This window comes from Phaenicophaeus curvirostris, chromosome 6 (assembly GCF_032191515.1).
Source record: "Phaenicophaeus curvirostris isolate KB17595 chromosome 6, BPBGC_Pcur_1.0, whole genome shotgun sequence".
NCBI lineage: Eukaryota > Metazoa > Chordata > Aves > Cuculiformes > Cuculidae > Phaenicophaeus > Phaenicophaeus curvirostris.
The window spans coordinates 53,853,277-53,872,254 of NC_091397.1; the positions used below are offsets into that span (position 1 = coordinate 53,853,277).

Genomic DNA, 18,978 nt, shown 5'->3' on the forward strand with positions numbered 1-18,978 from the left:
CCTGCTGGAGAAATGGGTTCATCTTGACTAACTTTAGATTACAGTTTACATATTGTTGTGCCAAGGTCTGTATTGGACCAATTTACAGTGAGAAATGAGGTTGGCAAGATAACAGGGGCATCACAATTAGAGCTAATTAGCCCAGCAGGAAATCCATTTCCAGGCAGCTTTTGGCATGAGGCAAGGTTGGCGGGATAACAAGCGTAGAGTGTATTTTGATATAAGCACACTCCAGCTGCAAGGAGAAGTAAAATAACAGCTTGTCTAATCCTTATGCAGAGGCCTCACGTCAGACTCCACCACTAAAGTCTTTTTGTTTGAGGCTTTGCAGCCTCCCTGCTTGGAAAAGGTTCAGAGAACTTGTTCTTGCAAAGTCACCTCAGCTGTGGGAGGGCAATGATGGGCTGCAAGGTCTGCACAGCCTCTCACCATAAGGGTGAGACAGGAGAAGGTCCAGCATCATGGTCCTCCTTCAGTTTGGGGGGAGATGAGGGATTACAGCTCAGAACAGACACCGCTGAAGAGTAGCTTTGTTTAAGCGCAGGAGTTTTCCATACCATAAAATGTCTGAGGTATAGACACAGCTGAACTACTGCAAGTATTTGTATTTGAGTGCTTTATTATACTGGAATTGCGGTGATATTATTAACATTTGTACAAATGCACAAAATTCCCGTCTCTTCTAGCTAGAAAGAGATGTAAAAATCTGATGTAGTTGAACAGTCTCAATGAACTCATTGTCCATTTGTAACAATAATGGGTTCACAACAAAAAGCTTAACATAAAATTAAACATATTAAATGCTGCAGAAAGTATTTACACTTATGTACCAAAAAAAAAAAAATTATCTCCCTCCAGTAAGGAAGGTGGTTGCTTTACAGAATAAAACACAGACAAACAAACATAAAACCTTTGCATATAATACAAACAACCTCAAGCCCCAAACTTACTGTGACAGCACCTTTTTTTAATATAATATATATACTTATATATAAACTTCGATAGTTTAGGCTTACTCCAAGCAGTGCTAAAAGTTCCTTAAAACCAGGACAATGACAATAATCTGAAGAAGCAACATTCAGCAGATGAATGCTACCCAGTGTTTGAATGGAGATGTTACAGAGAGGGGTACAGAGCTCGCAGCCATGGGCTGGGAAACACTTGGGTCCCAGTGATAAAGTCCTAAGCAAAACTCTCAGTGGCAATTAGTCTTACTGGGAAGAGCGAATACACCTTTTGTGCAAAATATTTTGTCTTGTGGAAGCATGGTAAAGGTTGTCTCTGACAAGGATCTCTTTGCAATCTCAGCTCCAATGAGTGGGGAAAAAAATTTCTCTGGAATTTTCTAAATTCAAGAAAGGAAAATGCCCTATCAGCCCTTCCCCCTCCCTTTCTTCCTTACACTGCTGCAGTTTCAGCAAAGCCAAGCAGATCCTTCAGTCTTCATTCAGAAGGCTGTCACGCAGATTTTTAGTCGGAAAAGAGATTTGGGTCTGTGAGTCTCACGGCATCAGATAGCATGCTCTTACTGTGGGATTTGGGAACAGTTCCATCAGGTGAAGCTCAACATCACTAACATTTAAATTGCATAAATACAGAGCTGGAGCTCCTGAATCCCAGGTGTTACACATTGGTCTAAATATAGTAAGTTACAATCATTGATTCCAGTCCAAGGAGAGCCTGGGAAAGAATCAGATTTCCACTTAAGAGAATGTCTTGTCTGTGAGTGTGTGCGAACAGTGACATTTTTGGCCTCATTTACTTTAGGATTTGCTATAAAGACATTTTGAAAGCTCTGGAAAACCAGAAATGGTAAGCAATTTAGCTCTTAAGTGTAAAGCCACTGATAAAACTGAGATAACTGTAAGCTCTAAAAAAAAAAAAGAGGTTAAAGATGTAAACAGTCTCTTTTGTCTTTGCGGTAGGATGATTATTTCAGATGATGAAAAATGAACAATTTGTATTTGTTTTGGTATTCAGACCAGTTGAGATTTTATTGCTTCTTAGAAGTTTTAGTTTGTCCTTAGAAGTTTTTAGTCTCTTTTCTTATTCTTTTTTTTTTTTTTAAAGGTGCTGTCCCTAGTCAAGTTATAAGGCAACATATTTTACTGATTCAGAACTCTAATACATAGTATGGCCACTGTTATCACTGCAGCTTCGCAGCTACCGTGAACTGGACAACAGTCAAAGTGCATGACAATGCACAACAGAGCCAGTCTCCTGACCTTACGATATACAGGACACTTTGGTTCTCGGGATGAGAGATTATAAATGTAGCTTAGATGCTGCCTCACATACTTTGCATAATAAAACATTTATATGCTGTCATGAAGAGGATGTAAAGTCTAAGTCACACTGCAGACTGGCTGTTCCCAGCTTCTCTGTTCGGGCAGGTGTGAGAGACAAGTTGTAGATATGCCACCAGTGAAAGCATATAAATGTATCTGGTGCAAATGTTTTACAAGAGTATTTATAAATGATTCAACAAGGGAGAGCAAGAAAGAGAGTGAGAGCTAAAGTGCAATTTTAAAATAATATAAATAACTGAAACATAGAAATAAGATACTAATTAGTTGTAACTGGTTTTGTTTTATAGGCACAGTTTAGTTTTTATGTCTACAGATCAATCTTTTTCTCTTCTTCCCCCTCCAGTAATTTTCTCTGATGTATAATGGAGTTTCAATGGTCTAAATCTAAGGAACACTGCTTAGTAAGAGGACAGAAGAGGCAATGATAAGGCAGTATAGTGCAACTCACTATGTGATATTAGAAAAGAAACAAGGATGGGTTAGATCTTCAGTGGTGATGTATAAAATCAGCCTTAAAAAAAAAAAAAGAAAAAAAAGGAGAAAAAAAATAACACAAGGCTTTCCAGTTATATGTTGACCTGTGCTTTCTAAGATGAGAGAGCACATTTTCCAATACAAAAGAAACAACTGAAAGTTCATAATTTGTTTTGTTGTTACTGAAAAAAAAAAAGAATAAAAATAGAAAAAAAAGGCAGATGCTGCTTTAAGGAAAGCATTTAATTCTAGGAATTTCTGTACAACTGACCTCAGCAAGCTTTTCCATCTTAGATGGATGACTTATGCTTGAGACCCTGAAAAATTAAGATGCACACACACTGAGAGTAGTTTATTGCAAAACTAATATTGTAACTTAAAAAACCCAAACAAACAGATTCTGTACAAGAATACTGTTCAAATGGAATGTGTTAAAATAACATTTATTAATAAATACTTTATAAAATTCTATATGAATACTAAATTAATAGATTCCTGTTTTAAAATCGCTTTGGTCCTCATGAATTTTCATAAATTCATTCTATATGCTTTTTTTTTTTAAAAAAAAGGTATTAGCTGCTAAAAAGCATATTTTGCCTAAACTAAAAGGCTAGTTTTCAACACTAAATACTGTTGCTTAAAAAAATATGAATCCTCAAAAGTCAGGCATTTAACAACAGTTATAGCTGGCTTGTTAGTTAACAGGACAGAGTCAGTTAACACACTAAATCCACACACACTGAGGCACTGAACCATTGACTTTCCACTATTCAGAAGATGGGCAGCAGACACATAGCTTCGTAGCAGGAATTGACTCCCAACAGTGTGAAATGCTCCATAAATCATCATCATCATCATCGTCCTTATAAAACACACCATGATAGCACACAAACTACTTGTCTCCCACAGGCAGTGTTACGAATATGGCTTGCATATATATATTTACTTGGGAAAGGAGGGCTGGGGACGACGGAACCAGATCACAGCATTGTTTCTTTCCAATCAAAGTATTGCAGTTGTCCATGGCTGAGATTTCCAACGTGCTTCTGATGTTGCATGATGAGAGACGCCATCCACAGAAATGCCTCAGCAAGGTGCCCACCAAGGCTTGCTGCCCCGCTAATGCTGGGGAGAGTGGGTGAGGGCAACGCTCCGCATCATCCACTGGCAGTGGGACAGGGCACGGAGCCCAGCACGCCCAGCAACTGGATTGGCAGGCCAGGAGGAAACTGGAGCAGTCTCCAGTAGTAGCTTGTGGAAAAGCAGAATTTCTCCTTGATGGAAAGAGGTTGGTAGGTGCATTTAGAGTGACGTGCTTAGGAAGAGGCCACTGCCATTGACCACACGGCAGAGGGACATCCAGGGGACAGAGGGGCAGGGGCTTCTCCCGCAGCCCTTGCTCAGGCAGCTTGAGGAAAGGCTGCAGGATCGCTCCCCTGGAAAACAAAAGCATTTTAATGTGGATGAATAATATAAGGTGCCTGATACAGTTGGTCCTTTTACCAATGATATAGCTGATATAAATATGCTGCGTGTTGTCTTGGCCAATGAACCTGCGACAGAGTTACAAGAAGCAATAGCAAATAGCTTTTCATCCTTTACTTATTTCCACATCACTAGCGAGGATTATACCTAAAGGCCAATAGTATAGAGAGGAGACATTTCATTGTAATTACACATTTAGGCCAACATGTGTGGTTGGCTTGCCTAGTTAGCATTAAAAAAAGAAATAATTGAGCTATATATAATACACATCAGTCAAACTGTCAAGTTGCTGAATTTAACAAAACTTAGGCAAGGTTTTTTATTTTTTTTTCCTTTTTTTTCATTTTAATGTAGAGGCTTTCAGTTTAACAGCTAAATATTTTAATTGAGAAGACTGAATAAAATGAAGCTAAACCGTAATTCTAGTGCAGTGTAGCTCAACTGGGTATTCTAATATTACCAACAAGTTTGATTTTTATTTTTAATGTATTTAAGTGCTACCCATATAGAGGGAAAGTTTGAAAAATTAACCCTGTGTTGGCATTTTCTTTTTCACGGTGAATGATGAAATTCAGACACAAGGGAAATACTTATTAGGAGTTTTTTTTTATATAATGGGTACTCAGCTGGAACATTTTGCTCGATTGCATATTTGAAAAACGTTCCCTTGGGAGCTGTGATGATGCAAAACCATTTAGCTATTACAACTGGAGGTTAAAAAAAATTATAGATTCAGTATTTAAAACACTTTAAAAGTATATGTTTGTCTAAAATATAATAGAAAATCCTTTACATTTGTATTTTTTCATAATTTTTTTTGGTTCTTAGACTATATAATCAAGTCAAGATTTACACTGTACATTAAAAATCTTATTCTTTTGAATGTATTTGCATAAATGGAAAGCGAGCTGTTAAAAGAATACTGATAAAAAGTTAGTTACCGAGATAAGAACTAATTCAGAAATGAATAATCCTCAGAATTCTGCTTTTACTTTCAGGAGGCCCTGCTCCTTACAGTGTCTCCCACTTCAGTTGTTGCACTCTCCCACCCGCACAGAGAAGAGCCACCCTTTTAAACTTCACAGCTCCTCTAAAACCCAAAGATGCAGCCTTCGAGGAGGAGAACTTCACTTCAGCACAAAGCCTCTTCAGGGCTAGAGGATCTGCCAGGAATAAAGTGAATTAGCTTTTGCTACTAAAGCTGCAGCTCAAAATGTTTGAACATCTTTCACCAGCTGGGAGCCTGCTTCCCTGGTGAGCAGCGGGAGGTTTTGTTGCTGACAGACTTGAGAGCAAAATCACGTCCCTATACATGGCAAGGTAGCGTAATTAACTGGCATCATCTCCATCTGATTTTCCCATCAATCACGGGTGTCACTCGAGGATGCAAATCAGTCGTGCTGAGGGGCAGGCCCAGAGTCCAAACAAAAACCTTAATTGTGGCATAAGGTTCTTTTCCAGACCCTCTTTGCAGGACTGAATTTTCTCCGGAGCACAGTGGGATTTGCCATTCTTGCAGCACTTTTTAGCGGCTGCATGCCTTCTAAAAATTATTTAGCGTCCTAATGAGACAATTCTTTACCCACGGTAAACGGGCATTAAGTGCCATTAAAGTCAGTGAAGCTACACTGCTGTCTGCCAGCTCAGGATCGGTTTGTGGATGCTTAAAGGAATGCCTGCAGAGTGCAGGTCTTTCCCTGGGAACTGAAAATGGCATTTTTCCAACTGGTCAGAGCTGTTACACTGATTTATTTCTCATTTATAGCCTGTGAAACCTGAGGCTGTTAGCTTTCGTTGCTACAACAACGCAACCGAGTTAGGGAATAGAACTTTTCCGAATTACTATATACTACATGGATTTTTTTTCTATGTTAACGATTGGCAGTGCAAAAGAATTGCTGTGGTTCTCAGGTGCTGCTCACTATGCCTGCACCGTGCCACAGAAGCTTACAGAGCTGTTAGCATCAACACAGCTGGCTCTCAATCCTTCTTCACCTGGGGCTGCGCTGCTTTCGCTTTTTGCTGTTTATTAAAAACAGTAAATCAGGAGTATTTCTATTTTTTTAAAAGTCAACTGCTCGGCGCAGAGCAGCTGCAGGTGAAGAGCCAGTGAAAGCTGCAGCCGTGCTGACAGTTTTTAGGTGGGCTTGAAGTTGTTGCTTGTTCATCATCATTCTTTGAGAAAAATAGAAGGAAGCGAGAAAGCCTTGGAATGAAAAATAAAGCAGGGGAAAAAAAGCTGGGGGATGAAAAGGGTTTGGGAAGGGAAAAGGAAGGTGTAAGAATAACCAGAGGAGAAAAAGTCCAGGGTGTTGGAGAAAGGATAAGGGGGAGGGCTAGACAAAAGGGCACATTATTTGGGCTTGATTTTGTCCTGATAGACATATCCTATATAACCACTTTGAAAGAGGCTCTGAATGCAAGATGGAGTCTGCTGATAGCACAATGCTAACTCATTTTTTATTATGCTGTCAGCAGATGCCCGCTCTATGTATTTATAGCCTAATTACTCCCAGTTACCTACGCATGACTCTGTTTAATACTCTTCATGCCTCACGTTGGCTAACAAGCTGCAGTTTAACACAACTCTGTATTTCTGAGGTTTCAGGCTAGTTTGGTGAGAAGGAAATGTGACTATGTACAGAAACAGTTAGGTTTATAAACAAGTAACTGGTACCAAAAAAAAACGGAGAAAGCACCAAAGCATTTCTCAAGCTGATAGCATATTAATTGCATAACTCCCTTTTATGTAACTAAGTATAAAAGACATTTTAATAACTATAAAAATGAAAGCCAGAGTCTTTCGAGAACTGAGGAATCTTCCAGGCTTGAGTTACAGTTGCCAATGTCCTTAGCACAGAGGATGCTTTGATATGCTACCACACTCCCCTAGCAGTTTCTGATCAACCACTTTTAAAGGATGGGGTTGATGTCTGTTCTGTGGCTGGCAAGCTGGGTCAGAGTGGAGCTTCCCACGACATCGCTGACGGAGGAGGAGGTCGTGATGGTGTTGTGCTGGATGACTTGCTGCTGGGAGCAAGCTGGGACTGGGCTCGCGGGAGGACTGCTCTCGGGACCTGAGAAGGGGGTGAGGGCACAGAGACAACACACATTGATTTTTCCATTTGAGTAACAAGCCCAGGCTGGGTAAGACTCCTGGAAAAGAGACATACTAACAGCAGCACTAACAACCTGAGTCATACAGAAGTCCCAGGATTTCAAAATACACAGTTATCCAACACTCTCTGTCTTCTGATCTTTTGCAGGTTTTGTTATTTTTTTTAAGCCAGCTTCTCTGATATCAACCTGACTTCAGGAGCTGGGACCTTGAAGAAAGTCCACGACCTTTAAGATTTTGAAAGCAAAGTTGGGATAAAAAGTCCAGTATCTATAAAATCAGTTGGGATGCTTAAATGCTTTATTTGCTCAAGCAGGAATCAAAATTAGAGTGCAGTGCACTGCAGCACAGAAAATCTAATTCAGACAACAGTTGATAGGCATGTAATGCAATTATACATTTTTTTTCTTTGAGTACTGTTAAAGAGCCAGATGCATAGTGATGCAGACAGAAATGGCCTCTATTTTAAGACAATGCCGCAATCTAGCAAATATTAACCCTCGGGCTCTTCTGAGCTGTTCTAGAGCCAAGCAAAGAATTTGTCCCTAAATTACCACTCATAAAATGCATCAACTAGACAGAATCGATTCAACATCTCCATTAGATAATAGTTTTTTTCAAAAAGAATTAAAGAGTTAAAAAAGAGTTAACAAACCTTGAAAGCCTGCGCCAGGCCTGGTCTGCGCCACTGTCAGAGCACAGTACCATTTTCGCTGGAGGGGATTGTAATGTTTTCCTTTTTAACTTTTCTTTTGAGAGTTATTTTAAGGTTCTGGCAGCGCTGTGCCCAGGAGGACTCTTGCAGGTTTGGAGCTGTGAGTTCAAGCAGGATCCTCCACAGGGGAGTGAGCATCCATCCGTGTGCATCTCTTTGTGGAAGGGTGGGGTAGGAAAGGCTAGCTCTGCTGTGCAGGATGCAAACCAGGGCTTTTTTTGGTTTTGAGCAGGGCTGGATAAATAAGGGTAGGATATTGGATGGCTTGGATGATGTTTGAGAAGACTGGTTCAAGTGAGAATATGACCAAGAAGGGGATCTGGAGGGAAGAGTTAGAAACTTTGCTTTCTTGTGAGCAGTGTGGAGACAGTGCAAACGTGCCAGCTACTTACTTAGATATCCTTGCGATTCTTTCTGCATAGCTGTTATCGGACAGTCTTTATGCGTTAACAATAACTGTTTCAGCTGTGCTACCTCATTTTTCAGCATGGAAACCTCATTCTAGAAAAAAAAGAGAGGGTTTGGTTTGCCACAAAGCTTAAACCAGGCTCTTCTGCAAAGTTCAAACCTAAGAACACAGACACTGCTCCAGAACTTTGGAAGAACTGAGCACTCACTGCTCATGTGCTGTGTTTAACATTTGTGGGTAACGTTATTTTATGACAACTTCTGAAGGCAATTTGTCTTCCAGATTTGATGATATAAACTGACAATCAAACCAGATACTTTACACAGAGTTTTTTTACCTGCTGGGGAAATACTCTGGCTGTCTGCATCAGGACAGGAGGCCAGACATGTAGGAACACATGGCAGGCTGCCACTCTTGGGGGCACGGTGGCAGGGCTGCTGTCACCTATGACTCTACCTCAGCCAGCACTTTGGTGCTGCTCACACTTCTGTGTTTTGGGGGAGTACATTGTGGAGGGGGTGCCATTACCAAGTGGTCTTTTTGCTCTTGGCAGCACATAGACACACCTTTGGATGGGGGAGAAGTACTGTGCCCACCATAAGAATGGCACCACCATAAGAAGGGCTTTTACCATCACATTCAGGGCATTTTCATCCACCCACTTCATTCTTTTCCTTACTGGTAGACTGATCTATTTACACTCTTACCCCACTGGCTTTGAATGAAGGTTTAGCTACATCCCCTGCTCTGAAGAAGTCTTTTAACGTCAAGTTAATGGCACTTCAAAGAAAAAAAAAATCCACAAAAAGCAGTGACAAGAAAAGAAAATAAATAAAACTCTGTCTAGCGAAGGCTTCTAAATCCCAAGACAGCTTTTTCCTGGCTTATGCTACTGAAATGCAGTTACTTCTTTAGTTGAAGCACACACATCTTGATTAATCGACCTTGATTGCGCCCATGCTCCCACTAGAAGCTGTCTGTGCGGAGGCAGCTCTGAAGGCAGCAAGGGCCAGCCAGCACCACCAGCCCCTCTGAGCACAAAGAGCCCCTCTGTGTCCTCGGGGGCGCAGACAGTGTCTCGCACCTGAAGCTGCATGTTTGTCTGGGTGAGCTCTTCTGCTTTCTTTTCCAGTGACATCACCCAGACCTTCCTCTTCTGTCTGCAGCGCGTGGCGGCGGCTCGATTCCTTTCCAGAAATTTCCGCCTCCTCTCATCTGGGTCTTCATCCACCACCCTCCTCCGGCGACCTCCAGTTGGCTGTGGTGGCTGTATCGTTTGTGTGGGCTGCATCTGCTGCGCTGCTGGTGAAACCTGGCAGGGAAGAAGAGGTTTGGCAAGGGGTGATGAGGGGAGAAAATTAGGGAGGGGGATGCTGAAAGGAGAAGGGAAATCTCACACACTCCTGCTCCCCAGCAAGATCTGCAACAGGCACAAGTCAAAGGCTGAGCCAGATGCCACTGAAATTAGCTGCTGGCAAATCCTTGCCCTGGTCAAAGGGGAGACTTTTTTTGAAACAGTCCTCTGAATATTAGTAGGGAAAATATTTTTCCCCTTGCAGTTATTAAAAACATTTCTCTTAGGTACTTTCTCTGCCACCACCTATTTCAAACCTGAAATGTCAAGTTTCTCTCAGCAACTGTTTTAATCAAAGCAGAAGACTGTAGTGGCCTTATTTCTGTCTCTCTCTTTTTTCCCCCCCTCAATTGCCTTCAAAATTTTAGGACACTTCTATTTCACAGGTTCTTCCATCTCCGTCTCATGCCTTACCACCTCCAGAGACAGGAGCTGCAGTGCTCTTCATGGCTGCATGGAGCCAGGAAGCTGTGGGCTGGAATCATGCAAGGCTAGCAGACCTCACTGCCCCTCAGCTGGGGGCAAAAGAAGGGATTTAGGTACCTAAATTCAAACTTGTGTTTCCCAGCACTGTGTGGAGAAGGGCTTCTTCCCTTCTCAGGCACTTCCATTTGACCCTTATGGGTGCTATACTTTTTATTCAGCAGTCTGGCTTTGATAGCAGAGGTGTATTACATCCAGCTCTGCTGCTGTGAAGCAAAGCAAAACTAGAAAAATAGCAAAAATATGTATTTATGCTATTTCAAGTGCAGAAGAGTATTGACCCTGCTTCTGAAAGTAATTGGCCCATTCCATTACGGAAAAAGTGCATGTGGGGACATCCCCATGTAGCCTGTGCTCCAGCTCCTGGGTGGATGAACATGTCTGCATCCTTGTCAAGAAACAGCATCAGATTTAATCTTTAGCTGACTGCGAATAGCCAGCTTTTGGACTCCTTTCATGCCTCATCATGGTGCCCAGGCCATGGGGCTCTGGATTATGCTGAGGGTTTGGGAGCTTGACCTACAGGTCACGTTGCCCGCATGTAGCAGGAGCTGCTGCTGCAGCTCACGTTGCTGCTGCTGCCCCAGCACAGTCTGGAACAGTCTAGAAACCTGAATTGTTGACTCAAAATTAGCTTTCTTGTTCTGGCAAGGGCCCAAACCTCTAAGGTGATTCCTTTTGACTCTAGGGAGTGGACATACTCAGCGCTTTTGTCAGACTGAGCCCTGAATTTCAATTGCAGCAATTAACATGTGTTTGCCTAACACCTCTGTCTGTCTCAATTAAAATGATACTATCGTCTTGCAAGGTCTCTTTTCTGTCTAGAATCTCACCACAAACTGCAAAGAAGAGTTTGCCCCCTCCCCTAGCCGACTGGTGGAAATTAAAGTGGCAATTTTGTGTGTAATTAATCTGTGCATCTGATAATGCTTTTTGCATAAAGACAATTTATTCCAGCTTTATGTTGCACAGTCAGGGAATCTTTCTTGCAGGAGCATAAAAATGTTATTAAAAAATTAACCTTCTAAAAATAAATAAGCCACCTTGCACAGTTTGACTGATTTTTAAAAGTTCAGCTTGTATTAAGTCTGTATGTTAACTGGTAAAATCTCCAACCCTCTGTCCACATCAGGGGCTGGAGTCCCAGGACTACAGCATCTGCAGAGCTACAGCCACCAGAGCTGCACAGGATCCCCAGCTGGAGCCATGCAGAACTACCAGCCGCTGTCCCTCTCCTAGCCAGCATCCCCCAAGAGCCTCCAAGAGATCGCTGCAGAGGGATGCCAGCTGCTCCCCGTCCACTGGGGCTGGGCATGCTGCCTCTTTAGCAAGATGTCTAGTGCAGAGGCCTGAGATACCTTTTAAAGTCATCATCTCATCAAGGGCCTTTCATTTTCTCTCATACAACACCTTTTGGGACTTCAAAGATTTGTTATTTATGTTTCTGGACACCAAAAACTTTCCTTATGTCATTTCTCTCCATTTTCATCCAGTATTAAAAAATCTTGTTTCTTAACTCTCCCAGTCGGGTCTACTACAGAGGCAGAAGAAGACAGCTATAGATTTTTTTGTTCTTTCCCCTCATATGGTCATTTTCTCCTGAATAACTAGTGAGCCATTTTGTTTTCAGAACGTAGCTGTCAGTCTTTGGGCAGTTAGAGAGCATTTTCAGAACAAAATCTTCTCTCTGTCTTCAGCAGATATTAATATAAAGGTTGTCATTATGTCACTAATAATGTCACGTGGGATAATTAACTGACTCTTACTAGATAGCTCTTAACCCTGAAATCTGTTAGGTTATATCTTGGTAACTGTATAAGCATCATTGTTTAGCAGGATTTCGCTGCCCTGCGTAGGGACATAAGAAAGAAAATGGACATATATTAAAATTGAGGTTATTTGTTATTAGAGGATGCTAGTCACGTACCCATAACGAAGACAAATGCAGAACAAGTAACAGAACGAAGCAACATCCAAATCCCTACTCTCCTTAAATAATCACTTTGGCAAGTTTGATATGAAGACACCTTCGTGGGACCAACACAAGGATAATACTCTCATTGTTGTAGTAGTTAAGGCAACACAGCTACAGAAAAGATTCCTGTCAGAAGGTAATTTCTACTTTTGTCCTTGATCCAATACTTCTTTCTGTTCTTTGCAACATACTACAAAACTAATAGCCATCCATTCATTCTACAAAAGCATAATTCGTTGGGCTTCTGTGTATCAAAATGGTAGCTGAAAAGCATGAAATGAATTCTAACACTACAGAAGGGTGTGGTGTAGAGTAACAACAGTTTCAGCCTGGGAGCACACTGCCCATGGGAGCACACCACCCACGATGGCACGGACCATGCTGCCATTTGGCAGGTGGTTTGGAATAGAAGAATCTGGCTCAGAAGAATATGGAGGTTAATAATTAGTAAAATGCACCACAAAATTAATGTCTGCTGGAACAATCTGACCCCCAAAGAGGCCATTACCATGGGGACTATGGATGAGCTTTGGAAGTAATAACCATGTGGTTATTACTCAGCAAATGCATCTGTTCAGAAATCACTAGTGGCTTCGAACCATGGGAGCTGGCGTGCAGCAAGAGCTCTGCTGCCCACAGAAGCCACTGAGCCTAGGAGTCCTACTCAGGCTCATCAGTCACTGCCCTCCATTCCCATCCTCTTGGTGACACTCACAAGTATGGACAAGCTGAAGACCTCCTTGATCCCTGATGAGGCTCGTTGCCTTCAGTGACATGCTGTGCATGGCAGAGGTCATCTGCCTGTAGGCCAGGCTCAAGACTGGAGTGAATCTGATACAGCTTTCTGGCTGCCAGTCACCCATCTACCCTGGTGTTCATATTTCTTCTTGCCTGCCTACAAATCTTTCAGGGTGCCTAGCTAACAGGGCACACAAAGCACATGGAGTTGGGCCTGTCCTAACTATAATGACTCAAACTCATCTTCAGCAGCACAGACGTTAAGAGGAAGAGGTGGATGTTACTGCAGAACTCCTCTCCTTCATCTACCAAAGGTCTTGGGAGTCTGGGAAGGTGCCTGCTGACTGGAAGCAAGCCAGTGTTATTCCAATCTACAAAAAGGGTGTGAAGCCAGACCCAGGGTGAGATGTCAGTACTATTACCCTTGTTTTAAAAGCCTCAGAGAGGTGAAGTGACTTCCTTGATCTCATCCATGTGGTTCTCAGTCTGCTAAGCAAAACTTAATCCTTACTCTCTTGTGGACCTCTAAGACAGACATCAGGTTAGTTTTGGTTTCTCTGTTATGAGATAGTGTCTTTTTAATGGAGTTTTTAAACAACTCCAAGGAAAATAATTCATTAACAGATTGGAAAATAATTGAAATCACAAAGTAAAAACCAAACTAAACTTAGGAAAGCTCTGGACATCTTGTCACAGGGGAGTCTGCTGCTCTCCTATTTAGACTGTTTCTCTAAAGCTGACAATTCATTTTACATTAGCAAATGCTTCAGGGAAATCCCATGTGCTTGCAGCCTCTGCAATAATAAACCTAGATGTTAGTAAATAGTTAATGTTGTGGGACACTGGGATGTCAGCCAAATCCTCTCATTTTCTTTAATGTTTTCTAAGAGCTTGTCTGAAAGGTATTTGCAAGCAACACAATACTTCACAGATTGAACTTCTTATGGATGGCATTCCTCTTTGTCCTCATTCTATGCACTGCTGCTTGTCCTCCTTAAATTTGCTCTCCTGACCTGACATGTTACAGTCACTGTCCTCAGAGGTTTATTTAGGTTTATATCTCTTCTGCTATCCTGTGCAGAAACCTGTCATCTTAAGACATTAATAGAATTCCTCTTAAAAATTACTCTGCTTAAGTCTATGCTTACTAGTTCATTAGTTCAAGAAACATTCAGTTCAAATATTGAATTATCCAGATTGCTGAAGCCGATATACCTGGTCCAAAAATTGAGACCTTCATCTCATTCAATGGAGATCTTCACTGAGTTGTCATTACCTGAATTCAAATAAAAATTGCCTTCCTGGTTTAAATGCCCCTCCTTGGACTGGCTTCATCATCGTTTTTCTCCTGTTACAACATCCACCAACTACTGCACGGCACTGACAGCCAATCTTGGCTTTCTCTGACACTGTGCAGCTGGGGACTTCTATCCCCTTCACAGGATCTAGACCCATTTTTCTTTTCCTCTAAGCCAATACCTTAAAGTTAGCTCTACTATCTCCAGTCTAGAAAACACATACACCCCCACAACACACGTGCCACACCCACCAGTGCCATTTTACTTCACTGAAGAGCTATATATCCTGCAGGTAGAACATACAGCTTTATAAATCTTGGCCTGAGAAGTTTAGGTTCAAGCACATTAAGCAACATATATAATGTGCTAATCTCCATAATATACCTCATCCATAAAAAGATATGTGGCAATGTGCAGAGCTCTGAGCACCAAAAAACCTTGGAGCTCTTTATTAAGTAACATTACAAATGTTTAGCAAATTAAGCAACAAAAGCAAGTTGTTGCCTGACTCCATTTTTTTGAATAAAGCTGCGCTTCCCCACCACCGGTAGAGGATGTTCACGAGTAGCTTGAGGGGCTTGTATCTAACAAGACATGTGTGCAAGAAAGAACAGTACAGGGATCAGGCATATAGCTCTACATAACAGCAAAATCCATAGGTGCAGCAAGGCATGAAGGTCTACCTGTGCTTGTCCACCTGAGTGCAGCGGGGGGTGCGGCGAGGTCTGATGATGTGCTGGGTGTGCATGAAGGTGCGAGTGGGAGTGGTGGTGAGGATGATTCTGCTGGTGATGAGGCTGAGGATGAGGATGGTGCGCCGGATGCTGGTGCTGATGCGGGTACGAGTGATGAGGTGGCAGTGTCTGGTGCTGATGAGGATGTGAGTGCATATGATGGTGTGGCGTTTGGTCCTGCCGCGAGCTCATCATTTCCATCATGTGGCCCATCGTGTTCATATTCCCATTTGACATGGCAGCAGGATGATGAGTCAGCGCTGCCTTCAGTCTCTGAAACAGAACAAAGTAGAAAATTCAGCATTCATATATGATGATCTGAGAAATCAGAATAAGAGTTCTGCTGTTGTAGAAATGGTGCCTTGTCCTTTGTTTTGAGATTTATTTAGGTTTTTCTTGCAGTTGCCTTAATAAAAGGCATCTTATTTTAGTTTGAGAAGGAACATATTGTTGGAATCTAATCTAGTTTTCCATTGTAAATATGTAAAGATATAAACATCTGAACTGAAATTTAGCAGTTACACATTTCTTACTGTGCTGCTGAGTCTCTCATCCTTTTCTCTTTGGCCAGCTCAGTAGTGTTAGCTTTATCAAGCTTGTATTCTTGCAATTTTTAAAAAGGAATGTCTGATGTTCCCCTCTCATTTTTACTAAAGATGTTATTTTAAAGACTTATTGATAAATATATGTATTGATGTGTTTATCAAATTCAGGCTCAAATATATTCTACCATTGTACTGGCACCCAACCTGGTCTTTCGTTAGAAAGACAGGAAAATAATGAGGGCAGCCTCAACCTGATCCTTTTCCTTTGCTGTAAAGTTCAAATGTCTGCTGTGTTGTTATTGCATATTAATCCCTCTCTTTGTTTTGTACTCCTCATATTTCGAACCATCATGGAATTGGGCCCAGGAGTATTGACCAGCCCAAAACTCTCCTTAATATCAAGAGGATTTGTTGACTTTCACCTGAACACCACCAAAGGGCAATGGGAAGGGCTACTACATTTTGGACTGCAGGATACAGGCCTTGTATACTAAAGCTATAGCTGAAATACAGGGAAAAAAATGTTTCCTTTCAGTGTAATTAAAGGGTCATCCCAAAGCTGTAAGCTGTAGTGGTGTACAGACACTTCACTGGTGCCACCCTAATGGCATTTGAGATAGCAAATCAAGAGAGACAGTGAGAGTTATGACATGCAGCTGGTTTCAGTCAATAGGGGTCATTTCCATTTGGTCTGAGTATTTTATAAGCTCCTTGTTCACTGTTCCCAATGGAAGGGTGGGCCAGCTGCCCTGGATCCCAGTCCTGTTAAGAAACCAGCTCTCTACCTCATCCTGTCCCAGCACAGCAACTGCCATCGCCTGACCCGTGCCTCCCTTTAACTTCATGCTTGGATCAGTTCTGCAGCAGCAAGAGCCCTGCCTGCACATGCACCCAGAGCAACATTCATCTTCCATTAACCAGTCACTGCTACTCAACAGAAATATTTCTGTAATGGTAAACACTTTATTTTGCTTCATTTTCAGCTAGATCAATTGTTTTCGATATTTTAGTTAGAGCACAGGGAGGAAAATCAGCAGCACTTGGTGAACTCTTTGTATTGAGTACGTGTAGAGCTTGAAGGGCAGGCTGCATTTTTGTTATTGTTCATTTTATGCAAGCTAATTGCAAACAACTGTTTTAGTTTAACGTCAAATAAAATGTGATGGTATCAAACTTGAGCTTACTGTATTGATTATATTAGCAAATCCCATCTAAAATGGGACAATAACCCAGGACCAGATCCTACAGCAGTTCAAGTTTTCAAGATCTCCTGTGATTGACTTCACCAGAGCCTGCGGGTACCTGGTAGTTCACAAATTCTCACTACCCAGATCTGCTCGCAGCAGAACCTGAAATTTCTCCTAATCTCAGTGGCAGTGTTTTTTTTAAGGGTGCAATCCCTGCTCTCTCCTTTTTATAGTGCAATTTAAAAAAAAAGAAATCCCCAACAACCTCAAATTCCCACTCAAGCCAAAAGAAAATGCAGGTGCTTATCTCACCTGACTTTTGGGCCTTACTGATTGTGTTTATTATTTCATCAAAGTAGCATAGTGGCCAATATCAGTTACAGCTGATTTCCACTGGATCATGACACTTCCATTAATGACACAGGCAACACGAGAAATCATTTCACAGAGAAGTGCTTACTTTGCCTCTGACTGAGTGAATAAAGAAAACTCCCTTTCAATCCTACAGAAAGCCAGAAGCACATAAACTCTCATGTTTGATGCTCAGGAGGAAATGGAAAGAGTGGATATTAGTGCTCCACAGTTATGAGTGTCGTGTTTCCTCTACTATTGCTCAAGCTAATGTCCCTAACTGACACATTTACTCTGAAGCCACCCCAGTTAATGTGATATTAAGCTAACACATCAAACAAGTTCTCATTGTTCAAGATTGCTTTGGGTTTTGCCCCACCTTTCTTCCTCCAAAATTGCTAGTGAAAAATATCCAGCATTTTCTTTTCAGCTTGTTAGAAGAAAAGATAAATGAAATTGTAAATTTGGAGATTGCTTTTCCCACAACTAAAAACTCAAATAATTTGGGGGTTTTCATGTGTATATAAGTATTTATAATATTTATAGCAAGTTACATTTTTAGCACAACAGACTGAATATTATATTATATGACATAATCTGTATATGACAATAAACTACAACTTTCTCCCATTTATTCCTCAATGGAGAAATGACAAAAATCCCCTCCAATTTCATAGATGTTATTACCTGAGTGGTCTGTGCTTGCATCAGACAACATGCTATTATATCATGCAGCTGAATTTTAGGTTGCAACAGACATGGAGTGCTGGTTCTGAATGGAACTGAATTGCTCTGAAGAATTATGCATTGCTGCACTCAGAAAAGTCTCAGTGCCCCTTCTGGTCTGTATGCCCAAATCCCCCTAAATTAGAGAAGAGAAAAGACCAGCTGTAGTATCAGCTTAACGTCTGGTGTATTCTTGACAGGGGATTATGTCAGAGCCCTTTCAGCAGATGGAATATCATCTCAAATATATTTTCTTGCACTAGTGACTGTGATTCTAGTCCCTATTATACAGGGGTGTAATAAGTTCACAGAAGATAAGAGAGGTGAGGTAACAGGAAAAAAAATACAGGCATCAAACACCCCTACACATCTGCAATTAGGCAGCAACTTCAGGGTAAAAATCTAGATTAACCAAACTTCACGGCAAGCGTAACATTGACTTCAGCAGCGCTAATATTATTTTCTCATCTGCAGTGGTTAATTTCCTTTTTCATTCATGCTCCTCTAAGCATCATACCCAAGACGAAAACCCTGAATTAAGCCAGTGGCAGCTAAAGCTGCAAACAGAACTTCATGCGGCATATTTCAGAGCATCACACTGAATTTTATCTTTTCCTCCAACTACGACTGCAATGAAAGAACTTAAGCATAATGTCATTTAGGTCTTTTATAGTTGGATGCTCACAAGCATTTCACAGTGTATATAACAGAAACCACTCTTTGAAAATGTTCTACTTACATTCATAAAAGCAAATTGGAGGCAATTCATCTCCACCTAGTAAGTGAACTGCAAATACTTACAAGTACCATTTGGAGACTGGTGATTAGAAAGTATCTGATGCCACATTAAATGCTTGCTCCTACATTTCTTGTGCAATAAAATACAGACCTGCATATTGACTGAAGAAGTGAGAGGCATGCAAAGGACATGAAATCCAGAACCAAAGTGATGAATTACACTAACCTAAAGAGAAAAGGTGGATGCATTTCATTCACAGCTTGGCAGTAAACATCACCAAACTGCTAATCTTCTAATTATTCTCAGGCTATTTGGTAAATATGAATTATACTTTTCCC

At 41.3% G+C, this 18,978-nt stretch overlaps 1 protein-coding gene across 5 annotated transcripts in view; it reads right to left on the reverse strand.

Annotated features, from left to right (window-relative positions):
* Nucleotides 1-615: 615 nt before the first annotated feature.
* The window catches only part of CREB5 (cAMP responsive element binding protein 5), a 261,316-nt gene continuing 242,953 nt past the window's right edge, over nucleotides 616-18,978 (reverse strand). For all 5 annotated transcript variants that reach the window (XM_069860224.1, XM_069860223.1, XM_069860226.1 and 2 more), the window contains 4 exons: nucleotides 15,042-15,365; nucleotides 9,595-9,822; nucleotides 8,494-8,602; nucleotides 616-7,345 (listed from right to left, as the gene is read on the reverse strand). In XM_069860224.1, the coding sequence (XP_069716325.1) occupies nucleotides 7,182-7,345; nucleotides 8,494-8,602; nucleotides 9,595-9,822; nucleotides 15,042-15,365 (825 nt within the window). In that variant the 3' untranslated portion in view covers nucleotides 616-7,181. The remainder of the gene's footprint in view (nucleotides 7,346-8,493; nucleotides 8,603-9,594; nucleotides 9,823-15,041; nucleotides 15,366-18,978) is intronic.